General features: G+C 41.2%; 1 protein-coding gene across 2 annotated transcripts in view; it reads left to right on the top strand.

The window, feature by feature from the left end:
• Pde5a (phosphodiesterase 5A) overlaps window positions 1-15072 on the top strand; it is a 136340-nt gene that overhangs the window by 27262 nt on the left and 94006 nt on the right. For both annotated transcript variants that reach the window (XM_051185568.1, XM_051185569.1), the window contains exon 3: window positions 3477-3566. In XM_051185568.1, the coding sequence (XP_051041525.1) occupies window positions 3477-3566 (90 nt within the window). The remainder of the gene's footprint in view (window positions 1-3476; window positions 3567-15072) is intronic.

Genomic DNA, 15072 nt, shown 5'->3' with positions numbered 1-15072 from the left:
TTTATTGGAGACAGATGCAGTCTGAGGACAGGCCCACCCCTTCATTCTGAGCACTGGTAGAGGTGAGAACTCGCTAGTGGCTAGCTGCTTTGCTTCTCAGATCTTAAGCTTTTAGCCCAATCCCTGACTCTGAGTTTTATATTAAGACCTATTAGAACCCTTTCAACAACACAGGATGAGAAGTGGGGGAGAGAGAAAGCTCTGGGCCCCTCTCTGTGCTTGGTTACCATAGCTCAAGGATATGAGGTCATCCTAGAAGTTCCACTAATCTTATGTCCTATGTGTGTGTTGCAATTTTGGTGTGTAGATACAACTTCTACTTTGATTAAGTAGGTGAGTTGAATATTCTTCTTTATGAACTGAATTTGTAATTACAACATTCTTTAAAAATTATTACAAAAGGTATGTTTTCTTTCTTAACATTTGATTTAGTATTATGTACAATAATTCACTAATAGTTAACTTTGACTTCTTCAACCCATCACTGTCAATATTCTTTCTACTTTCCTTGGATACAATGAAGTCTAAAGATAAAAGTGTCTAGATAAGCAAAGATAAAATAAGGATTACTTTACTAGGAATATTTAGCTAACACCACCTGTGTGTCTGGTTAAAACCTTGTGCATTGCGGGTGGGGGGAAATTCACAAGAATGCAGTGATGCTCATAATGTAAAATATTTATAATGATGTGTCTTTTCCTTTGAAGGTATCTTTAAAGCCAACTTCACTTCTCCCCTCTTGAGAAAACTGGCCTCATTTCTGACCCCATTTGATAGAATCTGGTGTAATTACCTACTTCCTCACAGCTTCAGCCTTGCACGACTTCAGACCAATTTAAAGAAAAAAAAAAAAAAAAAATAGAAAAAAGAAACGACCTTTGAAAGAGGAGGGCTTTCCTGAGCAAATATTCCATATTCCTGAGGGGAATTCCAAATGCAGCTTTTGGAGCAAGAATGCTATTATTAGACGGCGCACAGAACTCGCTGGGGTCTGCATGCCCTGGCGTGCTCGCTCACTTTCCCTCTATACTTACATCTGACTTCATTTTCTAAAATTTCAGTTCTAAGGGTCAAACTTAGTTTGAGGATTAAAAAGGTACAAGTGACCACATCTGATAACGATGGTATCACTTATTTATAATGCTCCCAATTATTAATGACTACCAAGTATTAAGAATACAGTAAGAAAGGAAAAAAAGAGATTAAAAAAAAACCTCACAGAATTAGAGAATATAATCTTGCTCATCTAAACAATGGAAAACTGTCTTTTAACCTTATTTAACCCACTTTTAGAATGTTTATACTTTTTATATCCTTGGTAGTTCTTAGCTATGTATCTCTGTATTTAAAAAAATAAACAAACTAGAGGGGAGCACAGGGGTCAAGATCAGACTGAAGAAACCCATAGAAACTGCTGACCTGAACAAAGGGAACTCATGGACCCCCATCTGAAACCAGCATAGGACTGACCCAGACCCCCTGAATGTGGTCTTAGTTGGGAGGACTGGGCAGTCTATGGGGCCTCGGGTAGTGGATCAATATTTATCCCTAGTATATGAATGGACTTTGGGAGTCCATTCCACATAGAGGGATACTCTCTCAGCCTAGACACATGTGGGAGGGCCTAGGCCCTGCCCCAAATGGTATGAAAGACTCCCCATGGAGGCCTCACCCTCCTTGGGGAGCAGAAAGGGGATGGGATAGGGGTTGATGGGAGGAGGACAGGAAGGGTCTGGAACTGGGATTGACATGTAAAACAAGCATGTTTCTAATTTGAATTTAAAAGATTATATGAAAAAATAAACTAGAGGGGCTAGAGAGATGTGTAGTGGGTATTGGCCCCGGCCATGACCTCGGGCTATCTGGCCTGATATTAGAGATGGAGCTTCTTGTTTGCTTTAAAAATAAGAGGGGAGCAGTCTCCATCTCTCTTGTGTGATAGTTGGAAATCTGATCACAGTTTCCAGTGACCCCAGGGCAGGAGACCTAGGTGGCTCTTTACCTTACTGTTATTCATGAGTGTCCTCAATAGATACCTGATATCCTTTTATTCAGGCTCTCCTGGATGCCCTTAATCTCTCCTGCAGAGATGGCAGCTGCAAATGAAGAGAGGTACCGTTTGTGCAGTTTGTCATCCATATCAGGGCGTACACAACTTCCCTAACTGCAGCTTCAGGGCATCTGATGCCTTCTGAGCCTCCTTGGGCACCTGCTTTCGTGAGCACACACACTTGCACACACAACTAAAAAAAAAAAAAAAATTTTTTTTTAAAGAGCAAAGAGATTCAAGAGCTAACAAAAATCCTTATTTACACCCACTATAGAAGCACCAGCAGGTTGGAGGTTGGAGGGTGGAGGGTGGAGACATACCTTCCTAGCAGCCTGAAGACACCCCCCCCACACACACACACACTTTAAAACCAAACAAGGATTCGTGGCTTTGATGCAGACAGGAATTTTAGAACTTGGCCAGTTTATGAAGCAGAGTCGAGGTTTAAGAAGGTTATTGGTATATGAGCTTAAGCATAAAGGTTAAGAGAAAGAGGGACACACGGAAGAAAGTAAGACATGCCCAGGAGTGTGGGTATGGAGTACTCAGAGAGGCTCACTGCTTGTTAAACAGTCACATACAGGCTGTGGTGAGGTTTGAAGTTACTGTCTTTAAAGAGTTGTTAAGAAACCTCAATGAGGCCACCGAGTGACTCCTCCTGGGTACCTAGGGGACTACAGCCCATAAGGTAGGAGTCTAATCTACAGGGATGCATGAAGACATCTTTAGTGAAAACTGAAAACAAAGTTAACAGATTTCTTGGCCAACAATCACATACATTCAGGCCTAGGCCATTGCTACTTTAACATAAGATAGCTGTTTATGAAATGAATATCAATTCTATGCCAACAGCTTTTTATGGAAAGTGTTGTTTGTGCTGGAATTGGAGGCTTCTGTTCAGCTAGCGAGAGGCTTTAGCCAGTCTTGAGGAGGGGCCCCGTTTTCTTTTCCATTTCTCCATAATTTCCATGTTTTTACTATCCTGATATAATACTATATGGATGTATAGAGAACTATCCTTAGACTGGAAATGACATCATTTGTTGGAAAGGTTTTAGAACTGCTTTTCTGTGAGTGACACAGTAACGGCAGACGGTAGACAGATGGGGACAGACAACTTCTGTCAGAGGTCAAAGATGCTATTTTTCCCTCAGCCACAAAACTCTCTAAATATTTGTATGCCATTTAGTTTGAAACAATTGTTATAATCTTGGTTTGGGATGGGGCGCTTAGTTTGTGTAAATACTGAAACCCGGAATAGCCCTTACACTTAATCACGATCTGATATCTTTCACAATGGTAAAACCATTACTCAATAGTAACCAGGAAAGTCAAAGGTTAGGTTCCTCTAATCTAATGCATGAGAAAAATCAAATCAATCTTTGTACATGTAGCCCAATAAATTGGATTTCTCTTTCCTTCCTAGGATCCTCGGTTCAATGCTGAAGTTGACCAAATTACAGGTTACAGGACACAGAGTATCCTTTGTATGCCAATTAAAAACCACAGAGAAGAGGTAAGCCAATTTTTCATTGCTTGTAAAAGGTCACTTGGAAATATTTTTCATTTTGAAAAATATTCTTTACTCTACACATATATGAAATAATGCTATAGTGACAAATTATCATTGAAATTAAAATACAAATATTTAAGCATTCTGCTTGAGTTTTTTTTTTTTTTTAATTAAACTGTAGTTACAAAGCTGAATGCTAAGCAGAGACTTGCCCCTGACCTTTCATTGGGAAACAAATTGTATACATTTTACTTCCTATCTAATGGATAGGCATTCTAATGGATTTATTTCACGTTGTATGTTATTCTCTAAAGCTCGTTCCATAAATCGTCACCCAATTGCTATAGTTGTCAGTTGATTTCTTTGTGTTTACATTGTAAATTTGAATACCTTGAAATCATAGCTAATTTCAATGACGTATATCTAGATGTGCAATTATAACAGGTATGTGAAAATAGTTTGCATTTCATCTAGCTAAAAGATTTAGATTCTATTAGCACTCAGGTCCTTCTTCGTTTTGTACTTATGTGAAAAACAATAATGAACTGTTAATTAAACTGAATGTTCGAATTATATATTCTCAAATTTGAAGCCACATTACAGGCAACTAGGGGATTTTTGAAAAACTGCAGTTGAATGAGTCATAATATTTCAAGGCAGTCAATAGGATGCTTGTAGATAAGGCTGAGATTTATTGCAGAAATTAGCCAACGTAGTTGGAGACCAAGAAACTAATAGTCTTTCTTCATTAACCCAGAGAACTATTACAGTGGGTGGTACAATTCACTGTGAAACCTAAACCCTGAAAACCTTGGGGGCTGCTAGGTAGGACCAAATCCAAAAGCCTTAGTACCTAGAGTTCTGATGCCTGGAGGTAAGAGATGGCCAGTCAGCTTGAGGAGAGAGGGCAGTTTGCCTCTGCCTCTGCCTGTCTGGTCTACCCAGACCCTGAGTGGATTGGCCTGTGTCCACATGCATTGATAGATGAAGAATGTTCTTTGTGGGTCTGTTGATTCAGGTCTATTCCTTCCTGAGGCATCCTCACAGATAGACTCAGAATGGTTATACCTGTTGTCTGGGCTTACTAAAAGGTTGAAAACTAAAATTAACTTTTAACACCAGATAAGCCAGAATGTCTGGATTAACTGTTTTCTGTTTCTATGATAAATCATCTTGACCAAGGACGACGTAAGGAAGAAGTTTTATTTTGGTTTGTGTTACCATGGGGGGCATCTACAAGGCCGAGAGGCACAGCAGCTGGCCGCCAGAGTAGGAAGCTGAGAGACCAGGTCTTCAAACTCAAGCACAGAACAGAGAAAGTGAACTGGACATAGGGAAAGGTTATGAACTGTATCTGTAGCGACTGCCTCCACTGATGTACTTAGTTTCCCCAGATCCTGCATAAATTATAACACTACCAACTGTGGACCGAGTGAGCCTATGGGAGACGTGTCTGATCCAAACCACCACAAGGAGATTCTGGGTGCTGATGTCTTTTCAAAGCCCACTGTGGGTTCTAGTAAACTGTGTGCTGGTATTCGTCAGTCTGTCAACTGCATAGCAGAGAACTGTCTGCATGGGCAGTGGCCAGCGGAGTGTAAACTTATGCCCATGGTTTATCCCTGTATTGACCTTGTATCCACCAAGGGTCTGATGTCAACCAGACCTGTCTTCATTTTGATAGCGTTCCTTTTTTTTCCTCTTGTAGCCACACATAGCTTTTCACTATGTGGGCGGGGCCAGTTCTCCTGTCCTCCTAGGGCTGCTGGGATCATACACCCTTAGTTAGGGTGTGTCTCCAGAATGAATGTGAGGAGCAACCACAGTTCTGAGGTCTGTGCTTTTGAGACCGGACTATTTGTCATCCTACTGGAGGAATGTCACTGTGAATGTCAAGGAGAGTCCTGGGGTTTTGCAGTTCTCAGACTCCGCAGCACAGGAGGGAGCATAGGTGGGTGTAGACTGACTAATTAATCAGACACCCCCCTTTCCCCAAAGCTATGTGGGGACTGCCTGCCTTTGCCCGCACACTTCACCGCCTGAGGCAAGCCTCCTGCTAACTACACTTGTTCCCTTGCCAGCTTCTGTCCCCTCTCCCTCCATCTGTGCTTCCTAGAGGGTTTCTCATTTTGGGCTATTGCAGGTTAAATTAAAGCTCCCAGACTTGTGGGTATTCCTTGTTGTCAGGCCCTTAAGGTAGCTAAGTTTTAAATGATAGGTTCCTTTTCAGGGTGTGCCTGGCCACTGAGTCATATGGAGTGGCAGAATGGCTCTCTCTGGCCCTCTCTAGTCCTCTCCACTACTGACCCTGCTGCAGGAGGGAATCACTGTTTGACCAAACCCACAACTGGTTTGGGGTTTGCGAAGCTGTGGCTTGTCCCGAGGCCAGGACTGCTGGTCTTGGTCTCTATTCACCTCTGGGATGAGGCACCTGCTCCCTCCCCTACCAGGAAGCCTGGCTGGAGCTGTCTGGCAGGGTTTGCTTCTTTTTGGTGCAGTTGTCAATCTTTTCCTCCATAGGTTTTCTGGCATCATCTCTGTGAGTTTTCCAAAACTCTCCTTCATTGAATAGTGTAAAAACATGCCTTATTATTTCTTTCCTCCTTTATCATGTCAGGCAGAGGTAGCCTCTCCACTACTCACTTAACTGAAAGTCTCTAAAATTTTTTTAAATGAAAAGTACAGGCCCAGTGAGGCTTCCGGGAATAATTGTAAAGACTGTTTGCTCTGAGCTTGAAGCTCAGTTTTATTGCTTCCTGGATGACTCATGGGGTTAATCCCTGTGAGCTTCACTTTCCTTGCTGCTAAGTGGGGGCAATAAAAGGCCTGCCTCCAAAGCTGCATTCAGCAAGCAGAGGGCCAGGCTTGCTTCTGTGACTCAGTGGAAACAGTCAGGGAATACCATCTAGTGCTTTTTCAAAGGACAATAATGGAACTTTTAAGAGAAGGAAGGGGAGAGAAGCCACCTTGTAATCAGCCACCTAGGCCCAAATGATAGCACCATAGCTCTGGACTTCGTCACTCTGTTTACTATCCTCTAACTAACTGTAAACTTTAAAAGAAAGATAGCTTTCCATTCTTTTCTTCTCATAATTGAGGCCGAGCAGATTTGCCTTCTTTCTATTTAAATCATTCCTATCAAGCCACTCCAGTTACCAGAGAACCTAAAAGAGCTATGGTTATTGAATTACTGTTTATTTCTTGTTTATAAAATATTTTATACTTTTTAGTGACAGCACTTTTTCAAGGGAACTAGTTCTGGCATCTGTGTGAATACATTATATATTACATATTAATATATTATATATTACATACTGAAGTCTGTGCTCTGATACAGGCCATGCCATTCTGGAAGGTTTTTGGGATTCACTAAAATAGTAGTCTCTTATTTATTTATTTACTTACTTATTTACTTATCTGTGTGTACATGCATGCATGTGAGTGTACAAACATATACACATGGAGATAGAAGGTTTTACGAGTTGGTTCTCTACTTTCACCATGTGGGAATTGAACTCGTGTCTTTAGGGTTAGTTAGCGGCAAGCTTCTTTCTGAGCTATCTTGCTGGACCAGCCTCTTGCTTTTATGAGATATTTCAGCAAATTAAAAATTTTGGTAGTTCTTTTCAATAATGTTATAATATTGCATAGCATAATGATTATATTGATGTAACGGATAGAGCAATTATTTCTTAAGTTGGGATCACAGCTATTCATACAGAGCAGAGAGTAAGTTTTGCATTCCTCTTTCTTATTCCCTCTTAAGATAGGGGTTAATGGGTTAAAAAAGCAAAAACAAAACAAAGCTGAGTGAAGCTTGAGGAAGCTAGAATGTTCGGTTTCAGCAGGGTCAAAGAGCTACTAGCCAGAGGAAGTGAATGGCAAAAACAAAACAAAAACAAAAATCAAAAATCAATCAAAAGCGCTGTCTGGGTTGTGTATGAGCGTGGTTATGTGGTGTGGAAGAGGACGTGGGAAGCGATTGACTTATATGTAGAGAACAGTGTGATATTTCTGGAGTAAATCCCCTGTTAATTGCCCTAGGGGCCTGTCACTTTAGCACCCCTGGAACCCATCATCCCTGTTAACTGATGAAACTAAGACTGGAACATTTAGGGCTCTTGGTCGAAGCCACATAACTAGAAACGTCCAAATCAACTCCCACAAGCGCACACTAGGCCTGTGCAGTCACGCTATGGAAAAGAGACCCCCAGAGACTCTGCTGTGGATGACAGCTGAATGCTGCTCCCACTTAAGTTTCTGTTGGTTTACATGGGGAGGGGCGGAGGTAGTCTGATGTGGCAATGTGGGGACAGCAGGAGACATGGTTGTCTTCTGAAGGCTCTGTGGTCTTATGTCACTTAACCCAAAGATTCTTTTCAAAATTTGAGACAAGGAAGGAAGGGGCAAAGACACATTCTCTAATGTCTTAAGAGAAACCCATGGGCAAGTTCTTACCCGGGACAAAAGAGTTACTTGAAGGTTTTGCGCTAAGCTGGGCCCATGTGCCCTAGAGAGCAAGCATGATACGCCAGTAAGGCAAACTGGAAGAAAGAAATGCAAGAATGCTTTTCAGGCCTGCTATTAAGTTTCATTCAGACGTAACTGGATTTTTCAGTCAAAAGCACTTGAGACGATTTTTATTTTAGTCACTTGCATTAGTTGTTTATGTAAGCAGAGAGAATTCTCTTATATTTAGTAAAGAAGTACAGAGAGAAGTCAGCTGCCCCAGGACCACATGGCCTGTTCCGCAAACATTGCTCTTCCCTGAAGACATGTTCCTTGTGACATGCTAGAAACGAGTGTTCCTTTGTATTTGTCGGGATGAGAGGCTCATCACTTGGCGCTTACTGCTGTTTGGTCTGCGGAACATTTGGGCAGGGGTTAGTAGCAGTCAGCAGGCAGGACATTATCAAATAATGCAAATGCTAAAACAAAACAAAACAAAAAAAACCCAGCCAAACAGGAAAAACATCTGCCAGTGTTTGTGACATTCCTGTGAGATAAATACTTGGATAAGTTAAAGCCACTTAATGCACATCCATGTCACAGAATAAGGCATGAAGACATGTAATTCAAACTATAATATGCAAAAGTAAATGCTCTGTAGAACTGCAACTTTACGACCCACATTTGATTATCCAAAAGTATTCTCACTTTTTTCCCCTAACACAGAGTCTTAGTTCCACAAGTGATGGTTGTTAGGTTTCCAAGTGGGGCAGGTGGCTGAGGTGCCTTTTAGCATGTCAAAGCTGGTTCTCACAGCATCACTTAGACCTTACCTGTTACAGCGCCCTCCTGGCTGGCCTACCCCTCTCCTACACTACATTTCTCCATCCCAGGGGCTGGGCTGCCTTCCCCACAGCTGCCCTTTCTGTATAATCAATCATTTTAGTTATCTGATCTTTTCCCTCTACTCTCTTTTGGGCCTCCTGGCTGGTGCAACTGGTCCCCTCCACCCCTCATTTCTCCTCACATGGCTCAGGGTCAAGTTCACTCTGGACTCTGCCAGGTCCCTGCCTCTGGTTGTGCTCTCCCACATATCTATAAAAAAAAAACAAAATAAAAAACAAAAATAAATCAACTTTTCGCCTCCACTATACCTAGGAGTAATCATATCTTTCCTCTTCTTCCCTGTCCTCCCCTCCCTCCCCTCCCCTCCCCTCTCCTTCCCTTTGTATTTCTTTTTCTTTTTTCCCCATTCAATGGTTGAGTCATTGTAGATGCTGGTCTAAGCAAAAGAGACATGAGAAATAAATGGGAGTCTTGAGTGTGGTGGTGCACATGTCTATGCCCAGCATTCTGGAAGTGGAGACAGGAGGATTATCAATTCAAGATGAGCCTGGATTGCCTAGAGAAACCTTACTTCAAAAAAGCAAATGATAATAGCAGCAATAACAACAATAAACTTTATAGAAGCGACCACAAACACTTGCTTTTTAATTTTTCCATTTGGAGTGGGAGGACTTGTGTACCAGAAGCAGAATATCTGTGCGAGGTAGATGTTAAGTGGGTACAGCAGTCGCGTGACAGGCTGGGCCGAGCCACTGTGACCTGGCGGAGCAAGACTGAGATCCTGCGGCTGTGCCTTTGCCCACAGCTTTAGGGCAGGAGAAACACTGACTCCCTTGGTCTGCATACCTCTGCTCCCACCTTAAAGGTACGAGTAGAAGATCCCATCCTGTGCTCTATGCCTCTTGTAACAATGGCGACATTCTCAAATTTGACAAAGAAATTTGGTTCAAATAAAATGTTATAGTGGTATGCCTATAACTCTTCAATTCCAAGGAAAATACAATTACCAGAATCAGTCAAGTTTATTAGTGGACTGTCTGGTGGCCTGGGCCTATTTTAGTCTTAAAGAACTGGCGAGCTTTGAAAACCTTTTAGATTGTTCCCTGAGCTATTCCCCTGCAGTGTTCTTCCTTGTAGGTTTGTTTTAGAAACAAAATAGAAGTGCTTGGAGCAGTTTCTATTTGTCCTGGACTGAACGCTGTGATGGTGAAGATCCTTCGCGTTTCCACATTAGCACTTAAATAATAAACAAGGGCCCTTCCACTAAAGACATTAACCACTTTCCCAAGGGGGAGAGCGACATTTCCCAAGAATAGCAGATGAAAAACATAGTCTTGTAGGTGAACTCTTTGCATCTACGCCCTGGACCCAGAGGGAAAAACATGTGTAGAAACAATTCAGACTTGAGGATTATTTAGCAGTGTTTCCTATGACCCAAATGATACCTTGTTTGTAAAGCTTAGAAAATTTGCTTCATGCTGTCCTTCATTCAATAGAAGATTTAACTTCATTGGCACATTCTGTAACTATCCTGATGCTTATTGGAGACTATTACATTTTTAATTTCACAAATCATTTATAAATCTAATTTTGATGAGTCTTATGTAGTTCTCAGTGGTGAGTTTTAAGGATCTGGGACCAGTTATAGATAACAATAAACAATTTCTTTGCATAATATTTGACCCAGTACTGCATAATTAGACTCTTTGATATATTTTGATGTTTTCTATAAATTCTTTAAGTAATTGTCAGTGAAATTACAACTCTCAACAGATATGTGTGTCAACATCTATTTTCATCTAAGAACTAAAGTTAGATAGGGAAAGTGCTTTGTCAACTTTTCATGGACTCATGTTTCTTTTTAAAATCCAGCTACATTTTAATGTCTATACCACATAAAGGTTTATGTTGAAACTTTACCTAAAATTCTACTTTCCTCTCCACTGCAAAGAGAAAATTAGTTATGTGGGCTGAATTTTGAGAGAAAGAGATGTATCTTAGGTTTTTCAGCATTACCAAGAGCAAGTTGGAGAGGAGAGGGTTTATTTTTGCTTACATTTCCACATCACAATTCATCAATAACCTCTGTCCCCTTGTGTTATTCCCTGCTGGGTATTTATAAGAAAATGAACTAATTTATAAGGAAACTCACCATTCTCTTTTTATTAATGGGAAAAATTTATCATATGCACATGTCTTCCTTTGGATTAGGAATAATGTCCCAACTCCAATGACACACATTAATTTATAGAATAAATGAAAGATGAAATGAACACTTGGGTGAATGCTCCACAAGTTGATAATATTGAGTATTATTGTTGTATTTACAGTATGCTGCCTGTTACTGGGCATTACTGGTGTTGCATTTGCTGTATGTTGCCGTGTTACAGTTTCTTGGTGTGATGTAGCTTTCGGTTCAGGTTGGATTACCCTACATAAGTCCCTATATGGCCGGGAGGGAGAGATGTCAGGATTTGCAGGCACTTCATTTCCTCCCCTGTCTTTTGATTCCATGTGGAGCATCCTCTGGAAATTGAAACAGGGTGATGTATTGAAATTGATTCGTGATGTCTGGGATTAGCCGCTTATTGAATAAGAGGTTGCTCTCTGTGACAGTGATGGCTGCCCCTGGCACAGCCAGCTGTCACATTCCACATTGCTTCCCAGAGAGACTCAAGGCATTTTAAAGACCATTCAACCCTGAAGGGGCATGGTATCTGTTTATGCTGTGGGAAAGCCAGTAAAATAGAGGCTTCTTACTGCTTGAAAACATAGAATAGGGCACTGGGTAGGCAGTGAGCGAATGGGCTTCCCAGTATGAATCTGACATTTGTAGTGGCTTTCATTCTCAAATGTGAATTCTGAACGTATACTTGCAATAGAAGCTGTATAGTTCATTCTTGAAATCCCGGCACTCTAGATGACGAGGCTAGATAATCAACATTTCCAGGCCAGCCTTGGCTACATAGTAAGTTCCAGGCTAGCCTAAACTATGCCAAAAGAGTTGTTCTCAAAAACTGAACAACAAGGAAGTAAACCACAAAGTAACTATTTGATCTTAAGAAAATGGACCAATTTGTTCAAAGGGTAATCAATAGCTGACTAGAGGGAATGCCTTTATAGCCACGCCAGGAGGGCAGGAGAGGCTGGTTTTGCTATGGGCAATAGAATGTCAGACTACTGATGTCTTTTTGTCTTTGATTACCTGTGTAACTGTAGATAAACACTATACATTTTTTTTTCCTGTTGTCCCTGCAGCACTGAGGACTGAACCAGTGTCTTGTTCATGGTAAACAAATAGTCTATCACTGAACTACAGGCCCAACTCTCTATTAGTAATCTATTGCCTTAGTCCAGGTTATTTTTAGATTGTCATCCATCTGAAGGTGGAGGAAATACACATACATAATTTTTTCTTTTCCTGGTCTAGGATTCCCTTGAGAGAAATTCTGGTATTTGCTTGTTTGGCTTGGTTTAGGTGGGGCTTTTATTGATTGATTGATTGATTGAATTTTGAGATAGGGTCTTATATATACCCAGCAGACCTAGAACTCCCTATGTAACCCAGGTTGGCCTTGAAATCTTAGCAGACCTCCTGCCTCAGCCTCCCTAGTCCTGGGAGTACAGATATGTGTTATTGCATGTAGCTGCTTGCAATATTAAAATATATATATATTTGTTTTTATGTGTATGGGTGTCTTGCCTGTATGTCTGTGTACCACGTGTGTGCTTGGTGCCTGCAGAGTTCAGAAGAGGTGCTGAATATACTTGAGACTGGAGTTACAAATGGTTGTAAGCTGCCATGCTTGTGCTGGGAATCAAAATTGTGTCTTCTAAAAGAACATCAATTCTCTTAGCTGCTGATCAAGCTTTCTAGCTCTCATTTGATTAATTTTTAATCATACTCAGATAGTCAGCCTAAATGAAACAAAATAACAAATCAAGCTTTTTATCTAAGCCTGCAAGATTAGTAGTGGAAAATCATTGGTTATCAGAAAGGATGAGTAATTTGCTGGAATACCTCATTGTATGAAATTGTCTTAGTATATATCTTTCTTTACTATTAGAATAAATTACATATAGTTGGCCTTCTATAACCTTAGATCCTGCTTCCATGGAGTTATCCAACTTCAGATAAAAATATTTGGGAAAAATTGGTTTGAAATATATGCAAGCCTTTTCTTTTGTTATTCTTTGAATAGTACAATATAGCAAGTGCTAAAATAGCATGCAGCGTATTGTGCATTATAAGTAATCTAGGAGTGGCTTAAAGGAGGTAGAGGATGTATGTACGTTACATGCAAACTCTTTGTCATTTTATATGATGGAGCTCTGCACTCTTAGATTTTGGCATTTGAACTGTGAAGGACATAAAATTAACTCCCTGTGCCTCTGGGGTGACAACTGCAAATGTTTGGTATTAGGGAACACAAAGCAGGTTTTGAAGCTCATCAGGCCGACTTCAGAAGACATAATTGATGTAGAAATCCTAGCATTCTGCAAACTGGTCCAAGGGCAAATGTTACCGAAAGCAAGGTTTAAAGACCACAAACGAATTTAAAAAGTAAAGAAACCAACAGATGCCTAAAGCCAAGTGGGGAATCCAAGGTAGGGACAGCGAGCTTCCAAAAGCCAAATGGGCCGCCAGTGTCGGAGATCCCTTGTGGAGTGTGAGAGAGTGGTGTCTGTAGACAGAGGTGTCCACACTGCAGGCAGGAGGTGAGTCTAAACTGAACTCTCTGGAAAGGCCCATCTGTGGGATTTTACCCATGAGCTGAGCTCTTGTCCATCAGTAGTCACTGCAATCGGGGGCGGAGCTTGTCCTCAGCTTAGGCCCTGTGCCATACACAGGCAGCAAGGTCAGATTCTCATCCCACTACTAGCAAATTACTGAACCAACAGTAGGCAGCCGCTCTGCAGAGGGTGAATTTACAGTTCCAGTTAGGATCTTCAGACATGAGCAGCAGACACCAGTAGCCAAAGAAGAAAAAAAGAAAGGAAGGAAGAAAGAAAGGAAGGAAGAAAGAAAAGAAGAAATGAGTAAAAGGGTTTCATATATATTGCGTGGCCTCAAAGATGCTTTCGTTTTAACCAGAAAAAGACTTTTTAATCTCATAGTAATAAATAATGCTTATTTATAAATAAATACCCCTAGTGTAAAAACATAAACTAAAACTTAAGTTGAAGGAGAAGATGTAGAGGTTCATGACACCAGGTTCAGGACTTGAGAGGTAGAGGCAGGAGGATCGCCCGGGTTATAGGCTGAGAGAGACCCCATCTCAATCAAGAAACCAGAGTGAGAGTAAGAGAGGGGGGTGAGGAAAGAGGAGGGGGAAGGAGAGAGAAAAATTGGGACACAGGTTTTAATAAAGCCAGAGCCCCAGGGAACATTCTGTGTCTGAAGAAGCCTTGTTCTGAGTGCTCTGATACTAAAATGGAAGACACTGGGAACCAACAGTATTTGACTCTGCTTTCCTAGTGGGAATTGATGTCCCCTGACCAACCTGTCTTCTTTTGTGGGTCTCCCTGGCATTGCCCTGACACCCACCATATAGCCCACTGTCCAGGTTGGAGTTCCTGTAGCCATTAGTCCGGGAACGCAGAGGACCGAAGGGTCCTCCCTGACTTTGGCTTTATTTTCAGGGAACTCCAGCGACTAATCAAATCACAATGTGGTTACTTCCGAGTTACACAGCAGATTTTATTTCTTTTAAGACTTCATTGTTGACTTACCTCACTGTCAGTTTATGGTAATATACTGAGGGTCTAAAAGGTTACCATAATTTGATTTGGGTTCAGTTTTTAAATGGCTGTGTTTTTTGAGCAAACATGCTATCCTTTCTGACGAGTGCTCCCCACTGTGCTCTCAATATGGCCGACTGCACCCTGAAACTATTGGCTCTGCCCACTGAACTCTTAACTAATTCCCAGTAGCCCTTTCTTCTGTTAGTCTTTTTTTTTTTTTTTTTTTTTTTTTTTTTGTAGCAGTTTAGCCCTTGTTGAATAAATGAATGAGTGATCACTTAAGTTCGGGTTATCCTTCTACTGCTACATATCAGGCCCCATGACCTTCAGGTTGTTTTCATCGGTTCTATTTTAAGTGAAAATGCCTAGCTATAAGCCAGACATGCTTGACCCGGACAAAAACTTCCCAAGGCATTTGTCAAGAGCATCTAGAAGAGTATATAAGGGGCTGGTGGTCAAAGTCAGGGTT

Source organism: Phodopus roborovskii, unplaced genomic scaffold, assembly GCF_943737965.1.
Source record: "Phodopus roborovskii unplaced genomic scaffold, PHOROB, whole genome shotgun sequence".
Taxonomy (NCBI): Eukaryota; Metazoa; Chordata; class Mammalia; order Rodentia; family Cricetidae; genus Phodopus; species Phodopus roborovskii.
The sequence above is the reverse complement of the archived record's forward strand: the minus strand, read 5'-3'. Positions and strand labels throughout refer to the sequence as shown.